Source organism: Acomys minous (assembly GCF_964271855.1).
Source record: "Acomys minous genome assembly, chromosome: 7".
Lineage (NCBI taxonomy): Eukaryota > Metazoa > Chordata > Mammalia > Rodentia > Muridae > Acomys > Acomys minous.
The window spans coordinates 54,741,486-54,761,689 of record NC_140488.1 but is presented as its reverse complement, the minus strand read 5'-3'; the positions used below and the strand labels follow the sequence as shown (position 1 = coordinate 54,761,689).

General features: G+C 33.9%; 1 protein-coding gene across 3 annotated transcripts in view; it reads left to right on the top strand.

The window, feature by feature from the left end:
* DIAPH2 (diaphanous related formin 2) overlaps window positions 1-20,204 on the top strand; it is a 696,864-nt gene that overhangs the window by 133,835 nt on the left and 542,825 nt on the right. For all 3 annotated transcript variants that reach the window (XM_084790930.1, XM_084790929.1, XM_084790928.1), the window contains one exon: window positions 17,877-18,016. In XM_084790930.1, the coding sequence (XP_084647056.1) occupies window positions 17,877-18,016 (140 nt within the window). The remainder of the gene's footprint in view (window positions 1-17,876; window positions 18,017-20,204) is intronic.

Sequence of the window (20,204 nt, the reverse complement as noted above, 5' to 3'; positions counted from 1 at the left end):
ATGCAAAGAATCTGAGAAGGGAGATAATCAGAGCTAAGGATTTAAATTGTTTAAACATTACAATCTTTAGAACACCATGGAAATTCTTGAAATATGGCAATTTTAGAACTTGCCTGAGAATTAGCCTTAATGAATGTAGATTTACTTAAATAAAGTTTTGAAATAATACATATATGCAAACTGGCTGTCATTGTAATGTTCAGAAGGAAATACAACAAACAATCAAGTGTTAGTGTCTACTTTAAGAACACAATGATGAAAAACAAATACAGAACAAAAACAAATCCATTAACATCTTGGTGTATGGAGTGTAGGAAGGAAGAGCTCAAATTGTGGGTGATATTTGGAATCACTTTTATGCTTCCTTCAACATGCCTTTTTATAGGATTCCTACTTCCACCTGTCCTTTAATAAGCTACTAATTGGAACCCAGTGTCTGATATACTGAACCTAGTCTTTCACAATTAAATGTTTGTTTCATAATGTTTACCTAATAGGCACCAAAGTTCAATGTGTATACCTCAGGACTTAAAAAACTTTTTCAGAAGATTTAAAAGTTGAAGTCAAGATGTTTTCCTTTCTCTATTGCTTATTTAACTATAGCAACATGTCTTTAATGTTTGTGGTCATGTTCTAAGTAGTAGAGTCATAATTAGTTGGATTTATATACCTCAGAAGAATTAATTATTTACTCTGGTTAATGTTAAATGAAAGACAAGAAAATGTTCAGATGCAGAGAGAGAGAAATGCATTATAAATTTTCAGCTATCCCAAAGCTGCCTATAGATACTCATTTTCTCTTTCTGCTAGTATTCATTGCCTCTCTCTGCTGTGTGGCAGTGGGGTGATAGCCATAAGAAACAAAAACAAGAGGCTTTGTATTTGAATTTTCAATATTTTCTGTGAAATGAAAGGTATGCACATTGTTACTGGACAATGAACTGGAAGCAGCATGTATTCTTTTGAATTCAGGATGTTTTCGGTTTGGTTTTGTTTTTAAATTAAGGCAAGATTGGAAAGCCTTGCTATTTCATTTCAGACACATCCTCCATGAGTATAATGTGCATGCTCTCAGAGAGCATATGCCATAGAATTTGTTGAAACTTCTGCAAGTTCTTTTACATCTTTTACAGCTGTAAATTATTTCATGTTTACAGCAAGGATTGAACACTCCAGAATAATAATCTGCTACCTATTTGCAAGAACGTTCAGAAGTTCCATGTTTTGCTTGAACCAAACGATAGACTAGGTTTATCATAATAGTGAAAGTTCCAAAGTAATTTCCAGGCATATTATCTACTTGAGACACTTAAAATACATTTAAATGTACACTTCCAAGATATTTCCCACAATCTATGTCAGATATCTTTCAAAAGTTTTATTTATTTAGTGTGTACCAAAGCTACTAACCTTACACATGCACGCACGCGCGCGCGCGCGCGCGCACACACACACACACACACACACAATCTATTGAGTCCATGCATTTGTACACGTGTCTAAGGATGACCACTTGAGATTGGACAACTTATATAGGGACTAGTCCAAGCAGATTTTGATTCTTTCTTCTAAGCAGCCACTGACCACCTATAGAGCCATTGGCAGCATATTAACAAAATGAAACATGCAACTAAAGTGTTACTGATACCTCACTTTCTGTTTCCCTTTATGAAAATTAATTGAAACAACCAAGAACAAAAAGCTTAAGAAATACATTAAAAAATAGTGACCTTAGAAGAGAAATGCAAACTCCTGAAGCCGTGTGTGTGTGTGTGTGTGTGTGTGTAATTTTTCAGTTGAAAGTGGTAATTCTGAGATAAATTCAATACATGTCTGTACACCTACATGTTCATTGCTAAAGTGAGAAGGTAATAATGACATTTCTTTATAACAACAATGCATTGAAAAATAGTGAAAAAGAACACATTTATGGGTTTCTTAAGGTATAAATTGATCAGACTAAATATATAATGAGATTTATAAAATCTATGTTAATAAATTTAGGGTATTCTGAAAGCTGCAGAAATTGAATAATGAAAAGACTGCAGTTCTAGATTAAATAAATAAGGGCCATAAGTATATACAATTTTCCTTAAATTTCTACAGTTAATATAATTATAGCAAAATAAACATTTATTAGAATTTAACAAGTTCTTTATTCTTATGAAAACAGGAACATGCAGGAATATGAAATGTCATTTAGAGAACCAAGGGAAATATTTTTGTAATGGCGAACTAATTTGATAATAAGATAAAGCAAGCATGAAAATTTGAAAATTTATATATATTTATAGATGTAAAATGGTATCTATATTCATGTAAATAATGAAAGTAAAAATAAAGCCTTGTAAATTATTTTAAATATATAAGTACAGCATAAAATATCCTCTTGTTAAGGACATAAAATAATGCAAAATAGATAAACATTTCAGTACTTTTTCTCTGTCTAATGATTTTACATGGTAAATCATTTCTGAAATGTATCTACTGTTCTACATTCTCAGTGGCCAATAGTGCCCAGTTCCACTGTCACTTTTCTTGTTTAGCTCAGTGTTTTATTTTTTGTGAAGAAACACCATCCATAGTTTAACAACAACGCAATGTAATTTTTTTTCCTGCTACTGTATCAAAACTGGTATTAAGTTTTAACTATTAGCTTTTTTTTTTTGTTCTCTTTATCTGTATTCCATTTGTTATCTATTATATTAAAATTTGAGGTCCATAAATTATTTAAAAACTTAACCATGAGTTAATATGGACTATAAAAATATTTTAAAGTGTTTCCTTTAATGACTTGATATCATAGAGGGAGGTCCTCTGAAAGACTCCGTCCAGTGGGGGATCAAAGCAGATGCTGAGATTTACAGCTAAACTTCAATATGGAGCACAGACAGTCTTGTGGAAGAGTTGGGGGATAGAAGAACCTAGAGGTGACAGGTGCTCCACATGGAGACCAGTGGAGCCAACAAATCTGGGTGGGGTGAGAGGTGGGTGCTGCAGAGACTGATGCACCATCCAAGGACCATGCATGGTGAGGATCTAGACCCCTTGCTCAGATGTAGTCTATAGGCAGCAAGTCTCCTTGTGGGTCCCACAGTATGAGGAGTAGGGGCTTCCTCTGACATGGACTCTGGTGCCCACTCATTGATCACTTCCCACTTGTGGGGCAGCCTTGCCAGGACTCCTGGGAAAAGGATTCAGGCAATCAAGATGAGACTTGATTGGCTGAGGTCAGATGATAGTGAAGGAGGACTAGGGTGCAGGGATGAGAGAAAGGTTGGGACCAGGAGGAGATGAGGCAGGGGGCTACAGCTGGGATATATAGTGAATAAATTAAGAAATTAAAAATTAAAAAAAGAAAAAGGAATCAATGGAAAAATGGCAAAAATAAATTGTTCTTATTACTTGAATTAATTTTAAAATAGAATTTCAGAAACATATCTGCAAGTTTTTCATTTTTTATAGGTTAATATATTGACATTTTAATTAATAATTTTCCTGTTAAAAAATGTCAGCCTATGACCATAAAGTGGGGGAAGAGGTCTCCCTCATTCATAGACCTAGGGGAGGGTAATAGGGTGAAAATGAGAGGGGGGGAGGAATGGGAGGGTACAAGTGATGGGATAACAATTGACTTGTAATCTGAATAAATTAATTAAATAAAAAAGCCAAAAAATGTCATTCTCAACAGGGTGGTAGTTTGTTCCTGTTATCCTAGCACTTGAGAGGCCAAGAAAGGAATATTTCTGTAAGTTCTACGTCAGCATAGTATATAGAAGGAGACCTGGTCTCAAAAGAAAACAAAGCTAGGAACTGAATTTATATACAAATGGAAGCAAAGAGTTTTCTCAGCCTCTTCAACAAGTGATGATGTGTGTCCTTATTGTCTTTATGTTCCCAATGCCTAGCACATAGATGCCAGTTAGTAAATGTTTACTAGGGAAATAACTTCACTTGCTGACAATAAAATATAAAGGCAGTAGATAAGTTTGATTTGCTTTCATGACAATTAATGTATTATAGGAGACAAGAGCTTCTTTGAAATCATTAATATCATAGATAAACTAACCATTCCTTATATGTACAAGGTACTTTTCTAAGACTCAAAATATTTACTATTAGTTCTCCTCAAGTTTTTGGTAGGGAAGACATGTTATATTTCAACATTTTAGATTGGTTCTCTTTTGAGGACTAAGATCTTGAGCTTTAGTTAAACTATACAAGTAATTATTTTCTGGAGGAAGAATATTTTGCTTCTTACTATTTGTTTAAGTCTCACTTTCTGGCCCTTTGATGTGAAATCATATAAAATTTGAATATTCTATGACACAGTCTTTCCAGTGAGTGCTTTGCAATATTTTAGATTAGTTGAAAAACTTGTTGGTATATTTAGCAGTAATGATGCATAGCATTTTGTTTGAATTGCTACAAATTAGCTAGAAGATGTGTATCTCTAAGTTTAGTAATTTCTATGATATATCTCAGAAAAAACGGTTCTCCTTATTGAAATATTTTTTTCAGTAAATGAATATTCTAATGAGAGAAATAGTCTATTCCAGGGAAGAGCACACCAACTGACTGTGTAATATCTAATTGTCATACCTGAAACACACACACACACACACACACACACACACACACACACACACACACATACACACACACATCAACAGTTTAAGAAAAAAGATGCCATGAATTTGAAAGAGCTGGAAGGGTACACGGGAGGAGTTGGAAGGAGGAAATGGAAGGGTATGTAATCATAATTGTAAGTTTAAAAGTCAAAAATTATATTGAAGGAAAGAACTACTTACATAACCTTAAGTTTTTCTATACCTGTAGGAACACAGTGATTATCAAAAATTGAACAATAGATATGTTTTCAAGTAATTTTGCAAATTGCTAAAAAAAAATTTGTTTGAGAACGCATACTAAATTTACAAAACTTATTGCCTCTAATCCATAATATAAAGACTTATTTAGAAGAATAATGAAACATTAAGGACATATTGGTATGTTTTATATACCAATATATAATGCTTGATAGTCATATAGTCAAAGGGAGTCAAAGTAGAAAATTTATAAGTTTATTGGATGCAGGATCCCAGTGAAAATTGGGCCTCATGGAGAAACAAACCCTCAGCAATATATGTGCTTTGGTTTAGTGTTTTGTCCAGATAGTGATAGTTAGCTTTGCAATTTCTGATAAGGTTATGAACTTAATGAGCTCAGTTTCCTTATTTATAAGTGGGAATAATTATTGCTTTGTACTACCGTCTCTAAGGATTAGTATAATAAGTATACACAGAGTTTCACAATACATTAAAGACAGATACAGCAGGAACACTGTTGGATGCATGAGATCTCAGCACTGAGTAGTCAGAGCCAGTAGGAAGCAGAATTTGAGGAGAGCATGGACTACACAGTTTGAAATGATTTCCCAAACCAGAGGATGAGGATGCAGCTCAGTGGTACAGTACTCATGTTGTATGTCTAAGGCTTTGAATTTCTTCCCAACGTATTGTTGATAATGATAATGATGAAGCAGTAATCATGCATTATATGTAGAAATATATATTTGGTATAATGCAGTATAATTTATGTTTATTCTGTCTTCAAAACCAGTATTTAATATGTAATGAAATTTAGAAAAAAATTACTTGTATAATCAAACTGTCTTAAGTAACTGACATTGGATTTAAATCAAATTTACATGACTCTACAGTCAGTTCCCATAACCATTACATAATATTAAGAGTCAGTATATGTTTGTTACGTTTGTTGATTTTATATGTTAATAAATTTGTGAGTACATACGCTTTCATAGAGATTAATCCTTAGTGTTATATGCACAGTACTTGCTGGGCAGGAACTTCACTGCAAGTTCATATTTTTTCCCAATGCATAGAACCATGTTCTGCTTCTTCTGAAAACTCAACTCATTATATTTTTTGACACTGAAGATCTGCTAACAGATCTAGTATTAGTCCAAAACATGCTTTGACCTTAAAATAATCCAAGGAATCTACAGGCTTTGCATTTTTGTGAGATCATTTGCTTCTTTTTCTAAAGATGCACATTATATAACAGAATCCTTTGAGAAGGCTATTTAAAAAGTGTTCTTGCCCTTAATTATACTGGTTAGAAATGTCAATATAGTGCATTAACCTACTGCACTCCAGATGTCTGGCTATTTCTCTTGTCGTGTTACACCTTAAGCATATGAGATTGGCAGCAGACTGCTTTAGTTGATGTCAGATTTGGGCAATTTATTTTTTTCCATTTTATACAGTGTAAACATCCACTTAAAATATGAGATGCATGGCATAATATTCAATAAATTTAAACTTTCATTCATGATATACAGTAGTTTATAATGAGTTTATATTACCTGTTGAAGATATTTAGCATCTATATCTTTATATAGTAGAAGAAAGTCTTTTAAGGACACATGCATATGTATTTATTGTGTTTTAGATTAAATTAAATTTCTCCTTGAAAAAGACACAATAAAGTTAGGAATCATAGAATTGACCTACAAAGTATTATTTCTATTGTTATTATTCTTCGGAAATGGGACTGTGTGCTCTCTTACATTCTGATCCACAATAGAAGTGCTTACATGTAAGAATGCTATAAAACTAATGCCATTATGTTGTTAATGTTACACTGCTGTTTATATGGGCATGCTGTCTTACTGTAACATATATACCATTTTTGGGTAAGAACATTGTGCTTTTATAAAGTATTCAGTATTCTTACTAGGTTGGTTTTTAATGTTAGGTTGTGGTTTGTGGAAAGCAGATTTTTGTGATATTCATTGTACGCTAGTTAAGACTTAAAATTGATTCTTGGGCAATAGCGACAAAATATTTATCACAGAAGCTTGAGCAACTTTTAAATTCATCATTTCTAAAGGGAATAAATACATATGTTAATTCAGTTTACTGAAAGGAAACCTAAAGACCCATTTCTACATATTCCTAAATTTTTACATGTGTTCACCTTAAAAAAAGAAACCTACAAGAAGAACATTATGATAGGCAGATTTGGGCCCAGGGGTCCCGCTCAAACTAAGGCACCAGCCAAGGACAATACAGGCGGTAAACCTTAAACCCCTACCCAGATCTAGCCAATGGTCAGAACAGTCTCCACACTTGAGTGGAGAGTGGGATAGGACTTTCTCGCGTACTCTGGTGCCTCACATTTGACCACGTCCCCTGGAGGGGGAGACTTGGTGGCACTCAGAGGAAGGACAGCAGGTTACCAAGAAGAGACTTGATACCCTTTGAGCATATACAGGGGGAGGTAATCCCCCTCAGGAACAGTCATAGGGTAGGGGAGTAGGGGGAAAATGGGAGGGAGGGAAGAATGGGAGGATACAAGGGATAGGATAACCATTGAGATGTAATATGAATAAATTTTAAAAAGCCTGCTTCTTCTAAACACTAGTGAATTGATTATGCCACTAGTATATTATTTGATTTCACAGAGGCTAGTCTATTTATTTAACCTGAGAATTTACGGACTAGTTGATTTTACTCAGAGTAAAAGCTCACATTCAAGAAAATTAACATGCCTGCCTTTACACATGCACTCCTTATTGCCTATTTATAAAGAAGTGTTTTCTATGGTTTTTCCTTTTGTTTCTAAATGTATGTCCTATTCAAAGATTTCTTGCTTTGAAATTTATCTATTTTATAAGTTCTATTTGTATTTGATGTCTTTGTGTGTTTGCATGCTTGCACGTATGTATACCACAAGAATCTCTGTTGCCTGCAGAAAATCCCCTGGAACTGGAGTTAGAGCTGCCACGTCGGTGCTAAGAACTGAACCCAAGTCTCTGATAGGGAAGCAAGTGTTCTTTAGCACCTATTTATTTATTTTTGAGATAGGCTATCATTTTGTAACCCTGGCTGGCCTGGGCATCACTGTGTAGACCATGTTGACTTTGAATTCATGGAGATCTGTCTGCTTCTACCTACTGAGAATATAAAATTATATGTATTCATGGTATACAGAAGCATATATCTGACTAAATCTAGCTAATTAACAAATATATTATCTCACAGTTATTATTCCAGTAAGAACACACATATTTTAGAGTTTTTCAAATATATATTGTCTTTAGCTGTAGTTAGCCATGCCCTACAGAGGATTGTTTGAATACTCCTTTTATCTCTCTGTTGACATGTATTATTTGATTAATATCTCTACAACATCCCTCACTCCTAACTATACTAGCCTATGGCAACTCAAATCATATTCTCAGTTTCTACAAAATAACTATATTTTATACATGAATGAGATCATGCAGATTTTGTATTTCTGTCCATGCTTAATTTTGTTAAGCCTAATCTGCTCTTCCATGTTACTACAAATGAGAGATTCTTAGTTATTGAATTGCTCAATATTCATAGGAAGATCCTTATAGTGAAGGAGAAGTTGAACATCCCCCTCCAGTTCTCCCTTCCCTATTGGAAACCATGGATCTGTTGGAGGGGAGCTTTGTGTAGTTTGAGGTAGAATCAAGGGGAAAGAAAGGGGTGTACAATGAACTCCATCTTGTAGGGTTGGATAGTGACTACTCTACTCTGTGATGCAAGGAAGTGTCACAGCCTTACTTGCAAGACATTCTCTTTGGTGCTCTTGCCTCTGAGTAGTTGTTAGTTGATTTTTATAAGAAGGAGTGAAGCCAGAGAACTCTTATTCTGTCACCCATTCAATTCACTGATCGGGTTGATGCCCAGTTTCACACCATCTCGCTCTATCAGTATTTTTTAAAATTTAAAAAGGATGACAGGAAGTAGTTGCTGACTCAGAGTCTCAGGTTGTATTTTTTCCCTCTGTCACCTTGAACACCACTTTATTACTACTACTAAGGAGAAAATATGTTCAGGGCCTACGCACAGGGGCCTTACCTGTACTCTGGCTTTGCTCAGGTTTTCCAAGCCCTAGTTTCCTAATGTGTAAAATGCAGAGGACACTAACATATCAAAAGGCTGCTTCACCTTGGGGAACATGTTGATTTTTTTTTTTCTTTATTGCCGTAGACCTCCAGCCAGCTTATGTAGATGAAGAGTTCTGTGTCTTCAGTCATTCTTCAGTTCATTCTCTGTGGTACTTTTAACACATGACCATATTTGTCCTTGAAAGCTAAACAGTCATTCTTTAAATAAATTTAAAAAAAAAATTAAATTAACCTGCTTTTAAATGGTAAGTGAATTTCTGACTCTAAATTGCCATTCATGATGTGAATAGCCTGCAGAGCAGACACTTTTGGACTTTCTGGGCCTACAGTGCCATCCATATAAGATGACCCATCGGTGCCACCTGTGTTTCCTGTCTGATCTGCAGTTAAACTTTAACGAGTACAGGCAACATGTGGTGATGTCATTTGGTGTTTATTTTGTTACAAATGCTTTTTCATACTAAGGTTATTTCATTAGCATTCAGCAATGAATGTTTCACTTCCCAGCAAAAATGTGATCTTAGATACAAACATAAAGGCAGAGATTAGGTAGTAGGACTTGGTTAGAAGGCAGTTATCAAAGTAATTCAGTTTATATTTACTGTTGTTATCTTTAAAAATGAAACTGCAGAGTTTTAAGATTACCTTACGTACCCCAGAAACAGACAATGTTCAAGAATTCTAGTTTGACAATTATTAGCCCTGAGTTCCAGTGTCATTGATTTACTAGCAAAGCTACAAAATTCTCTGTTTGAGATTTTATACCTTAGTGTTTCAGTTTTCATTAATATACCCTACTCTGCCTTATGTGATTAGCGTTTATTAGTCCTTGAACTTCTCTCAAATCTTGCTTTCTATTCTTCAAGGTCTCATGCTCTGACACCTGTTATGATAATCTTCTTTCTGCTCATTACCTATCAGAGTGTGAGCTCTGCTCTGAGAACGTAGGGTCTCAGCTTCCTACTGTTCAGCCAAACCTGAGAACACACTAAATGCTAAGTGCTAGTATTATAACATAGGAAAGACCCTGGATGCACTGTAACTGATCGATACTTTGTGTTTCTGTTGCTATTTCATGAAGACAGTGAAAACCTGCATTATAGTGCATGAGGAGAGAGTAAAGTGGTAACCTCGACTTATTTTAAACAGGCCAAATTTTTGTTTTAGTATACATATAGTAAGTAGCTTGCTGTGAATCATACATTTTATAACTCAGTGGGCTTAAAACTTTATTTTATTTAACAGTAGAATTGCTTTTCTCGTAGGAATCTTCTGTAGAATATGAATATATAAATGTGGAAATGCCCTCATTGTTAGGGAAACAGAAGGCAGACTTCCAGTTAGCCCACTTTTTGCACATTCCCTCCTCAGCTAGTCAAAGATTAGTATGGAATCTCAAAAATACATTTTTAATCTCTTACCTGTAGTAGAGGTCCATTCTCGAGTATTTCAGGAAGACAGCAGCCTGCTTCTACTTAAAAAATGTAGTTGAGCAGAAGCTTACAACTTTATGCCACTGATACTTTTTCATGATGTAATTAATTATTTGGGCATTCATGAAATTAATGACAAAATAATGTCATATACATTCATACTAATTAAGTATACTATACACCAGTTTTCTTGTTAATTTTTTGGTTAACTTGGAACAACCAAGAGGCATTTTCGTGAGAGAGTAACTCAGTTGAAGATTTGCCTGGGCCAGATTGGCCTTTGGCCATATATGTGAGAAACTGTCTTGATTGATGATTGATATGGGAGGGCCAGGGGACTGTGGGCAGCACACTCTGTAAGCAGGTGGGTCTGGGCTATATTAGAAAGCCAGCTGAGCATAAAGAGAGAACAAGCCAGTAACAGTGTTTCTGGATCAAGATCCTGTCCTCACTTCCCCTTTATGATGGAGTGTAACCCGTATGTGGTAAGATGAAAACAAACCCTTTCCCTCCCAAGTTGCTTTTGGTCAGTGTGTTTTTAATCACAACAGCAACAGCAAAACAAGTGTTACAACTAGACATTCTGCTTGACCAAGATTATTATTTTACTTTTACACCAAGCCTAAGGGTAGACAGCCTACTACTTTCATTTTGTAGAACAAGAACCTGAGGTTCAAAATTCAGGTGACAAACTGACCAGTTTCACAGAGCTAATAAGGGTAAAGCATTGTGAGGAGACTTTTGTTCCCATCCTTCTTTCTTTTTTATGTTACCTTATTTCTTGATTTATTATTATTATTTTTCTTTTCTACATATACATTTATATTATTACACATATATACAATAAATTACCTATAGCAAGAAGAACCAAGAAACATTCATATGCTTTGGCTGTTTGTATTTGGCACCTTGAAGAAAACATCTTTCCTATCTTGGTGCATCTGAAATTCTGAATGTAAATCAATACCTGTCATATCTCATCATTATTAACTTAAAACATCTATCTAGATCTAAAAGCATCTTAACCCCTAAACAAATAAGCTTAATTGTAAAACTAAACTATCTGGTCTTCAACCCCATCAGAGACTTGAGAAGGAATAAAATTAATTGCCTGAGTAAACAGGAAGTGCAGATTAGCAGCTTCCCAAATGAGAAGATGACAGAGACAGTTTGCTGCCTGAACAGTCACCCAATACTCTCTAATTGTTAGACTCTGATGAAATGATTGATAGAAATTTTGGTGAAAATTCTTTGTGCTATAAACAGTGTAAAGTCCCATTGATGAGTAAGGTTTTCAACTTCAATTTTTGCCACACACACACACACACACACACGTTTATTTTCACATCAGCCAGTCATTTCATTCACTTCTCAATTACTAATCTTTCCTAAGATTTTTTGATGCTTTGCTTTTTATCAGCAGTTAGGCAACGAACTGAGTAATATTGAGTGCAATAATTTTGGTAGATATCATGTACTCAAATGCTTGGAAAGTTAGAGGTTGGAAATAATGGAATCACTTCTTATTTCATGGTAGACATTCTTTTTTTATTTTATTTCCTATTCATAGCTTCATTCCTACTTAAAATGTAGGCTTTATTTAGGCTGCAGTAAACATTAATAACCAATGACAATATTATTAAACAGACTTTGTTACATTGTCTAAAGTTATTATTGAAATTGGATCTGTAAAATGATAAAAAAAATATAGTGGAAACATTAAAGTTAATTTCTCCATAGTTTTACCTCTATATAAAAAATGATATAACACATGTTTCTGTCTTTAACTCGTACAGTATAATTGATTAAATCCTTCCTAGTTTTAAAGTACATATTTATATAAAGACACATCCTCCTTTCTTGCAACCCTGAGTAGAGTAAATGTGATGATGGTAAAATACAAGAAGTTATTACAAACTCTTTTTACCTTATATTCTGTTGACTAAGTATTACAAACACATGTATGTTTTTGCTTAAATGTATGTTTAGAGTCTTTGGCTTATATATTATTTCTCTTAGAACATGGGCTTAAGGAATGATTTGAAGTATTTGCTTTATGATACTCTTACTCTCTACATTTCATTGTGAAAGTTCTAAGACATATTTCATGTATTTAAAACTCCAATAAGTAAGCACCTTCAGAGGAAACATTATAGATATTTTTTCTTTTAGAAAACATTTAAGTTGATCACATTTCAATAAAATTAATTACATTCTTTTTGACAAAAAAATCTGAAGAAACTGACAACTTATACTTCTGCACTGTTGTAGGAATGTTTTGATTCTATTTGCCTTAGACTTTGGTATAGAGTTTCCTATGTTGTACATTTCATCCTCTGAAAATACCTTAATTGAAAACAGTGTGCAATTGATTGGAAATGACACCCTGTGTTGTAAACGCATGATGGTAATTTTTTCCAATTTTTGTAAATACATCTTAACTGATATTATGTGGTATCTTATACTCTTTATTTCCTGTACAACTAAAAGACTTTAGTGCAGCCAGCATTTAATGTATTAAAGCTATAAAGCCCAACACTATCACAAAACAAATACTTACATATAACTGTACCGGAAATACCAAAATTTCAGATTCCTTTCAAATCTTCTTTTGATGAGTTAATTAGGTAAATTTAGTACTTTTCTTTAAGGATATTTTTGGGTGGGTGGGGAGGTGGGGATGATCTTGGAGAAGTTGGGGGAGCAAGAACTATAATCGGAATATATTATTAAGAAAACTCTAGTAATATTTTTTCTTATATCAGTATCTAAGTGTTCAGTAATATGTTCATATTTATAATGTTACTACACACTTAAATATTAGAACTAATACTTAGATTAGTATTGTAGGACACTTTGATTTTCTTACTTAAATAATGGAACTCATATGGGAAATGGCTTTTCAGTTATATTTTTAATTTTGTCGGATCCTCTTATGGAGTAATAGAGAAAATCTTTGTGCTAACGTAACATATTATATTTTTGAAAGCCGCAACAATACATAAGAATTTCAAAGAAACATGACTCGTTTATTTATGAAACATAGCTTATAGCACTGTCCTAGTTTGCTTATCTTTTGCTATGATAAAACAATACTGCTTTACTGGCTTACTCCCAATGTTTTTCTCACCTTGTTTTCTAGCAGGACCCATCCAGGAGATGTACCACCAAAAGTCAGCTAGGTCCTCCACATAATCAAGAAACTACAGACATGCTTACAGGGCAGACTGATAAAGGAATTCCTTACATGAGGTTATTTCTTCTCTGGTGACTCCAGTTTGTGTTGGGTTGACAAAATCTAACCATTACTCAAAAGGTGACACCATTGATAATAATTGCTATCTATATACATACTATAGTGAAAGGCCTATGTACAATCCAGTGTCTAGAGGATGGTATGTTTACAACTCTGAGGCCTTTTCTTGTTCCAAGTCACTAAACTCAGTAGTGGTTATCTCAACTCCATACTTAGAATGTCCATCTTAGCTCATTGCTCGTCTAGTTTTGATATTAAAGTTTTGTTTCAGAGTAAGGGGTATGTGACCCCAAAATACTCTTCAATTCTCTGTGTACTATTTTAGAATAATACAGGCTTAGTTCTTAGTTATAAAAACATATTCCTACATTCTAGTGATTTTCAAATTAAGGAATGGCTTCAAACTAGGCAAGCTTTTTATTCACCTATCATGGAATAGCATGCTGTACTCTAATTGCTAACTTTGGCTGCATTATTTTTTAAATATCAAATGGGCACAGTGGTAATTTTCATTAATCTCATACAGAGCAGCTAATTAAAATTTCAATTATTATCTATCCATTATCTAGTTGTTGTCTTTGTTCAGTATCAGAACAGGATGTTAATAATAAGCCATTCTTGTATTACAGCCTTATTAAGTACAGTGAGATTTAGTTTAATCTACTGCACTGTTTTGTTTCAGGGTGCCATATTTATTCTTCTGAAAATACTCACAAATGTGTACATTGTTAAAAAAGAGATTTCCAACTTAAATACCTGTTGCTAAAATTCTGTATTCAACATTGGGAAAAGTAGCATAGAAAGGATAAATGAAGTATCTGAAGTTCAGGATATTTATAGTTTAGTCCTGACATCTCACTAATTATGCTCAGATACCTATTCCCTGAATTCTTCTTTATTATTATTTTTTAATGTGTAGTCCTGGCTGTGCTAGAACTCACTATGTAAACCAGTCTGACCTTGAATTTAGAGTTCCAACTGCGTCTTCTTTCCAAGGGATGAGAAGAGACATGCACCACAAGCTCTGCTGGCTTCTTTATTTCTATAATGAAAATGTTTAAAGAATTGATCCTCAGGAACCATTTTAACCTTAACATGCTATCATGTTTTTGTAATGTTCACATATGAACTTAAGTTTAAACTCCAAATTTTGTTAAAAATGTAATTCTATGTCATTTAGGTGTTCTCTCTTATGTACTAGCTTATTCCATTCCTTTTAACACCCAGGTATCTAGATGATGTAACATAAACTTCTTTCTAAAGTTGATCATGGTGACTTTAGGCCTGAAGTCTTAACCATTTGGGGGACTGCCAAGGCATTGACAGAAGTTCAATGGCAGCCTATGCTACAGAGAGAGCCTTGTTCTTAAAAAAAAAAAAAAAGGAAAAGGCAACAACAAAAAATGAAAACGTTTTAAAAATGTGCGTTGGTAGATGGTCAGAAGGATAGATGGTATATGTGCAGACCATGATGTGCTGATCTAAGTGTCTATAAACAGCATATCAGCCATGACCATTGGGTTCATTAAAATAATTATATTCAATTTCAATTATCAAAGGGAGTGAACATTTTCTGTGTCTATGATAGGATAAATATAAACTCATTGTTTGAGCATCTCTATATACATTACCTTAATTGGAAATATTTATTACCCCTGTACCATGCATGAGCAAAATGGTTTATAAGGATGAGTAAATATTTATGCCCAAAGGATATTTCAAGATAAATCAGGGCGTGGCTCAAACAAGGTTGTGAATTCTGAGTTTTCTCAGAATGCCATGTGATGTCTGAATTTACTTCTTCTGAACTCATTTTCTCTGACCATCTTACAAGCTATCACATTCTGAAACAAATCTGTGTTAGAATTTTGTTCACTATGACAAATTTATAAGAGACAAAAGGTAAAAGAATGAAGTGTTATATTGGCTCAAAGTTTCAGATTTTCAAGAAGTGCTCACTGGAGGTATGACTTTGAAAGGTATTTGAGCCCAAGGGAAGGAAGAATCATTATGCCCAGGAGCACATGTCAGAACATGACTGTTTCTTCGTGGGCAACAGGAAACAAAGAAAAATTACACCTTTCAAAGTCGCACCTGCAGTAACCATTCCTCAAAGTAGGCCTTTCCTTTTATAATAGTTTAGTGAAAATTAGAACAAATTATTAGTTTATATCATTGATTAGGTCATATACTTCATGACTGGCCTGGTCATTGGAAAGGCCCTAACAAATATGCCCAACAGTGTGCTTTTCTAATGCCCTATGTGTCACTCAGTGTGACAATGAATATTAACTTGTCTTGGAAGCTTCATCATATTCAAATATGTCTATGATTCATTTGCCTTTTAGCAATCAATTCTTCCAGGATATTATATATACACACGTACATATAGTGGTGATCAAGGCAGGTGATATTCTTACCTGGTACAACTTTTGTTATAGTGGGTGAAATAGTTGATTATGATATACTTAATGTAGTGCAAATAGTTTACATATTGTGATGGTAACTAGAATATGGGAGGGCTGAGGGATTAAACTGAATAGTTCAGACAGAGAAAGTGACAGAATAAAAAAAAAATCCTCTACCTAAAGGCTTCCAAGAGGGAATTCTCAACTTTATTTTTTAGGTAATAGGTAAAGCTAAACTATTAGTATGGTGTTCCCAGTAGAAAAAAGTCACAAGTGATGTCTTTTATCACAATATTTTAAGTGCGCTAATACTGATAATAGTGGCATAATATTGTTAGGAAATAATATTCCCGACATGTTATATGTTTTTAGGCTTTTAACATTCATTAATGGGATTTCAAATTCAGAAATACTGGTCAATTTTTACAGTAAGGAGACATTCCCAATGAAAAGTAAAATTATATGAAATTATAGGGAGTCCATTTCTCATTATTAAAACATATTGAAAACTCTTCCATCTTCTCTAATGATTGCAGTTCTAAACAGTATGAGGACACTTGCTTGGATTCTTTGCAGACACTCAGTATAAATTTTATGAAGTTAAAAAATGAGAGTAAAGAATTTTAGTTCAAAAGAATTTTATCATATTGTAAGAATGATACAGTTAAGACTATTATATTGCTGGGGCATGGTGGTGCAGGCCTTTAATCCCAGCACTCGGGAGACTTAGGCAAGCCATCTCTGAGTTTGAAGCCAGCATGGTCTACAGAATTTGAAGACAGTCAGGGCTACATAAAGAAACTCTGTCTCAAAAACAACAACAACAAAAGCAGCAACCAAAACCAATTAAAAAAAAAAAACCCTTTATCTGGAACATGAAAAAATTGAAGACTAATCTATACCATGGTAGTAAGAGGTGACCAGTTAGGTTGATTCAATTCATTAACATTTTTAATTGGAGACTATATAATTGTTTTATACTTTAATGACTTCACTTGTTTTGAAATATAGTCATACTCTGGGTATCTTTCAATAGATTTAGGATATGTATAATATTTTTTAGAGTGATTGCTTTTTAAAAATTTTAATTTATTATAATTTATTTATATTATATCCGGCTTGTTATCTCATCTCCTTTGTCTCCCCATTCCCACCCTCCCTTCCTCTTCCTATAATATCTGATATTAAATTTTCCTTTCTATAGTTCATGCAACTGAATATAGTTATGTGAAGAGTCAACTATAAAATTAATAAAAAGATTTAACAATGTTTATGTTGTGAGCTAAGGAGGACCAACTAATATTAATCCTAATACTTGCATTGTTAGTTAGTTTAAGTAGCCCTGTCAGAAATACTCTTTGTATTCTTATTGGTGTTCTTTTTGAGCTGTGAGTACCAGATTGTATAGTTTTGTTTTACAGCAGCTGTGGAGAATGTTGTAACATGCACAGTAAAATCTTGCCATTCAATTTTTCCAAGAATTTTTGGATTTTGGACATAACATGGCGGTAGAATATTTCCCTGTTGTGTATAATGCACTGAGTATCATCCCCAGCATTTAAACAAAGAGGGAGAACATGGTATCTATACAAAGTAAAATACTGATATGCTTTTTATTTCAGTAATTAAAATTATGTTTGTATTTAAATTGGTATGCAAAATATTAGCTCTCAATATTGTTTAGGTAAGGAGACTGTATTGAAACACACTACTTGAAATGCCATAATGTTCCTTATATAGTGTGTTCTTATTTTACCTTAAAGATTTTTTAAAAATGTTGTCTAAAGTGGTATCTTCCGTTTGTTTTATAGGGTGGCCTGAAAAACAGCAAGCATGAGTGCACCCTGTCTTCACAAGAATATGTTCATGAATTACGATCTGGGATCTCAGATGAGAAACTTCTCAACTGCCTGGAATCTTTGAGGGTTTCCTTAACCAGCAATCCTGTCAGGTAGGCTGTTCTTACCATTTTCAAAGGATTCATGTGTTATACATTGTATATAGATATTTGGAAATATAATCACATATGTTATTTTAAATTAAAGATGTTTCTTTCTAGAAGCATATCATTCTCTACTGGAAGAGCAATGCCAGATTTTCAGGTTGTATGTGTTTAAAATATATATGTTTAACTAATCTGGCCTTTAATTATGCATGATACAAATTTCTTGAATATTTATTTCCTTTTTGATTATGTAAAATAAATCCAGAAGCTAAATATTGACATTTGTATGTTAGTCTATTTGTGTCCCCAGATAATTTTTATTATTTCTCTGCAAATTATATTAATTACACTAGCTTACAATTTTATTCCCTTTATACATGTGATTATATTTAAGTATGTATATAATTTCTTATTATACTTAAATTTTACATAAGACTACCAACACATTTTTCAACTTTGAGATACCCCAATTATTTTACCGATAAAAATTAAATAGATTATTTGTAATCTCCTTATTATTTTATATGTAATTAAGAGGCAGTTCTGTGGTAGCAAGGGGTTGAATAATAACTTTTTCTTTATTTAAAATAATAGGCTTTAGAATTAGTAACACCCCAAATAATACACTATGAAAAAAAAATAAAGTTCAATGCAATATTGTAATATTCTGGGATCTATATACTAAATTACCACTGTCTTGAGGTAAAAATTTACTAAAAAAGAGTATATAAAGAAGCTTTATAATTTTATTCATGTTTCCTCTATATTAATGTTTAGGTCCAATTTACATCTCAGTCATTCAACTGGGATTATATATAAGTTCCAATGTATAGTTTATTTATATTCATACTATACTTTGCAAAATTTGAAAGTATTTTTAATAAAGAGAGTGTTAAGATGTGGCTTCCTTTGATTATGAGAATCTTTCAATGGTTGCTGTGTTACTATATCTAAAATGGTATGATTTAAATATTAGTAATGTTTTTATTGTGTTTTTTTTTCCCACACACTCACTTTGTGGCCCAGAGTAGCCTGGAACTCAACATCCCTCAGGTTGTCCTTGAATGTGTGGGAATCCTTCTGCCTTGACCTCCATAGTGCAAAGACACTATACCCAACATGGATATGTTTTATGTTATAATAAAAACCACATCACACTACTAGCACCTCAATATCAGCTGCAGTGCCCTTCCCTATTAAACACTTATAACCACAAACTTTCTACGGAGGAATTGATGAAGTGAATATAAATTGGATATAGTGACACATGTCTGTATTTTTAGCTGTAGGGCGGTGTGTCTGTGAGATTGTCTGAAGTGCTAAGTCATCCTGGGCAACAGCATGTGAAACTCATTAAAGCAAGTCATTGAAAACAAAACAAAATTAAAATCTCAAGTCCTGGCCTTCAGGGCTAGAACTATGGCTCAATAGTTAAAAGTGTTTGCTGCTGCTCTTCCAAAGGACACCTGTTTGTTTCCTAGCATCAATGCTGAACAGCTCAAAACCACAAGAAGTTGACCTTCAGTTTTGACCTCTGTGAGCATGGACACACATTTATGCAAACGCACACACACACACACACACACACACACACACACACACACAAATAAAACGTAGGCTCTCACGCAACTTGTAACATTCAATAAAGGAGAGACTAGTATACATTTTCCCTAGTCAAATTCTTCTTAGCTTGTTACCATATGGGTCCCCTAGTAAGGGGAGCAGGGACTGTCTCTGGCATGGACACTGTTGTATTCTTTTTTATCACATTTCCGTGGCCAGGAGCCTTACCAAGCCACAGAGGAAGAGGATGCAGGCTATTCTAATGAGATGTTATAGGCTGGAGATTGTAGTCAAGAAGGGCTCCCTCTCTTTGAGGACTAGGGGACAGGCATGGAGGGAAGAGGGAAGCAAGGTGGGCCCTGGAAGAGATGAAGGAGAGGGCCACGTTTGGGTTGTGTAGTGAATAAATTTAAAGAAATAAATACAAATAAAAAGATAATATAGTGCTTGATATTACATATAGAAAGGTTTTTTAAAAGACCATTTTTCTTTTTGTTTATTATCTGAGGTAAGGTCTCTCTTTGTAGACTAGTTCAGACCATCCTGGAACTGTTCAAATAAAGTGGGCTTTAAACTCTGGGAGATCCACCAGCCCCAAGTATTGCCAGTGAATTGATTATGGTTACCGGGC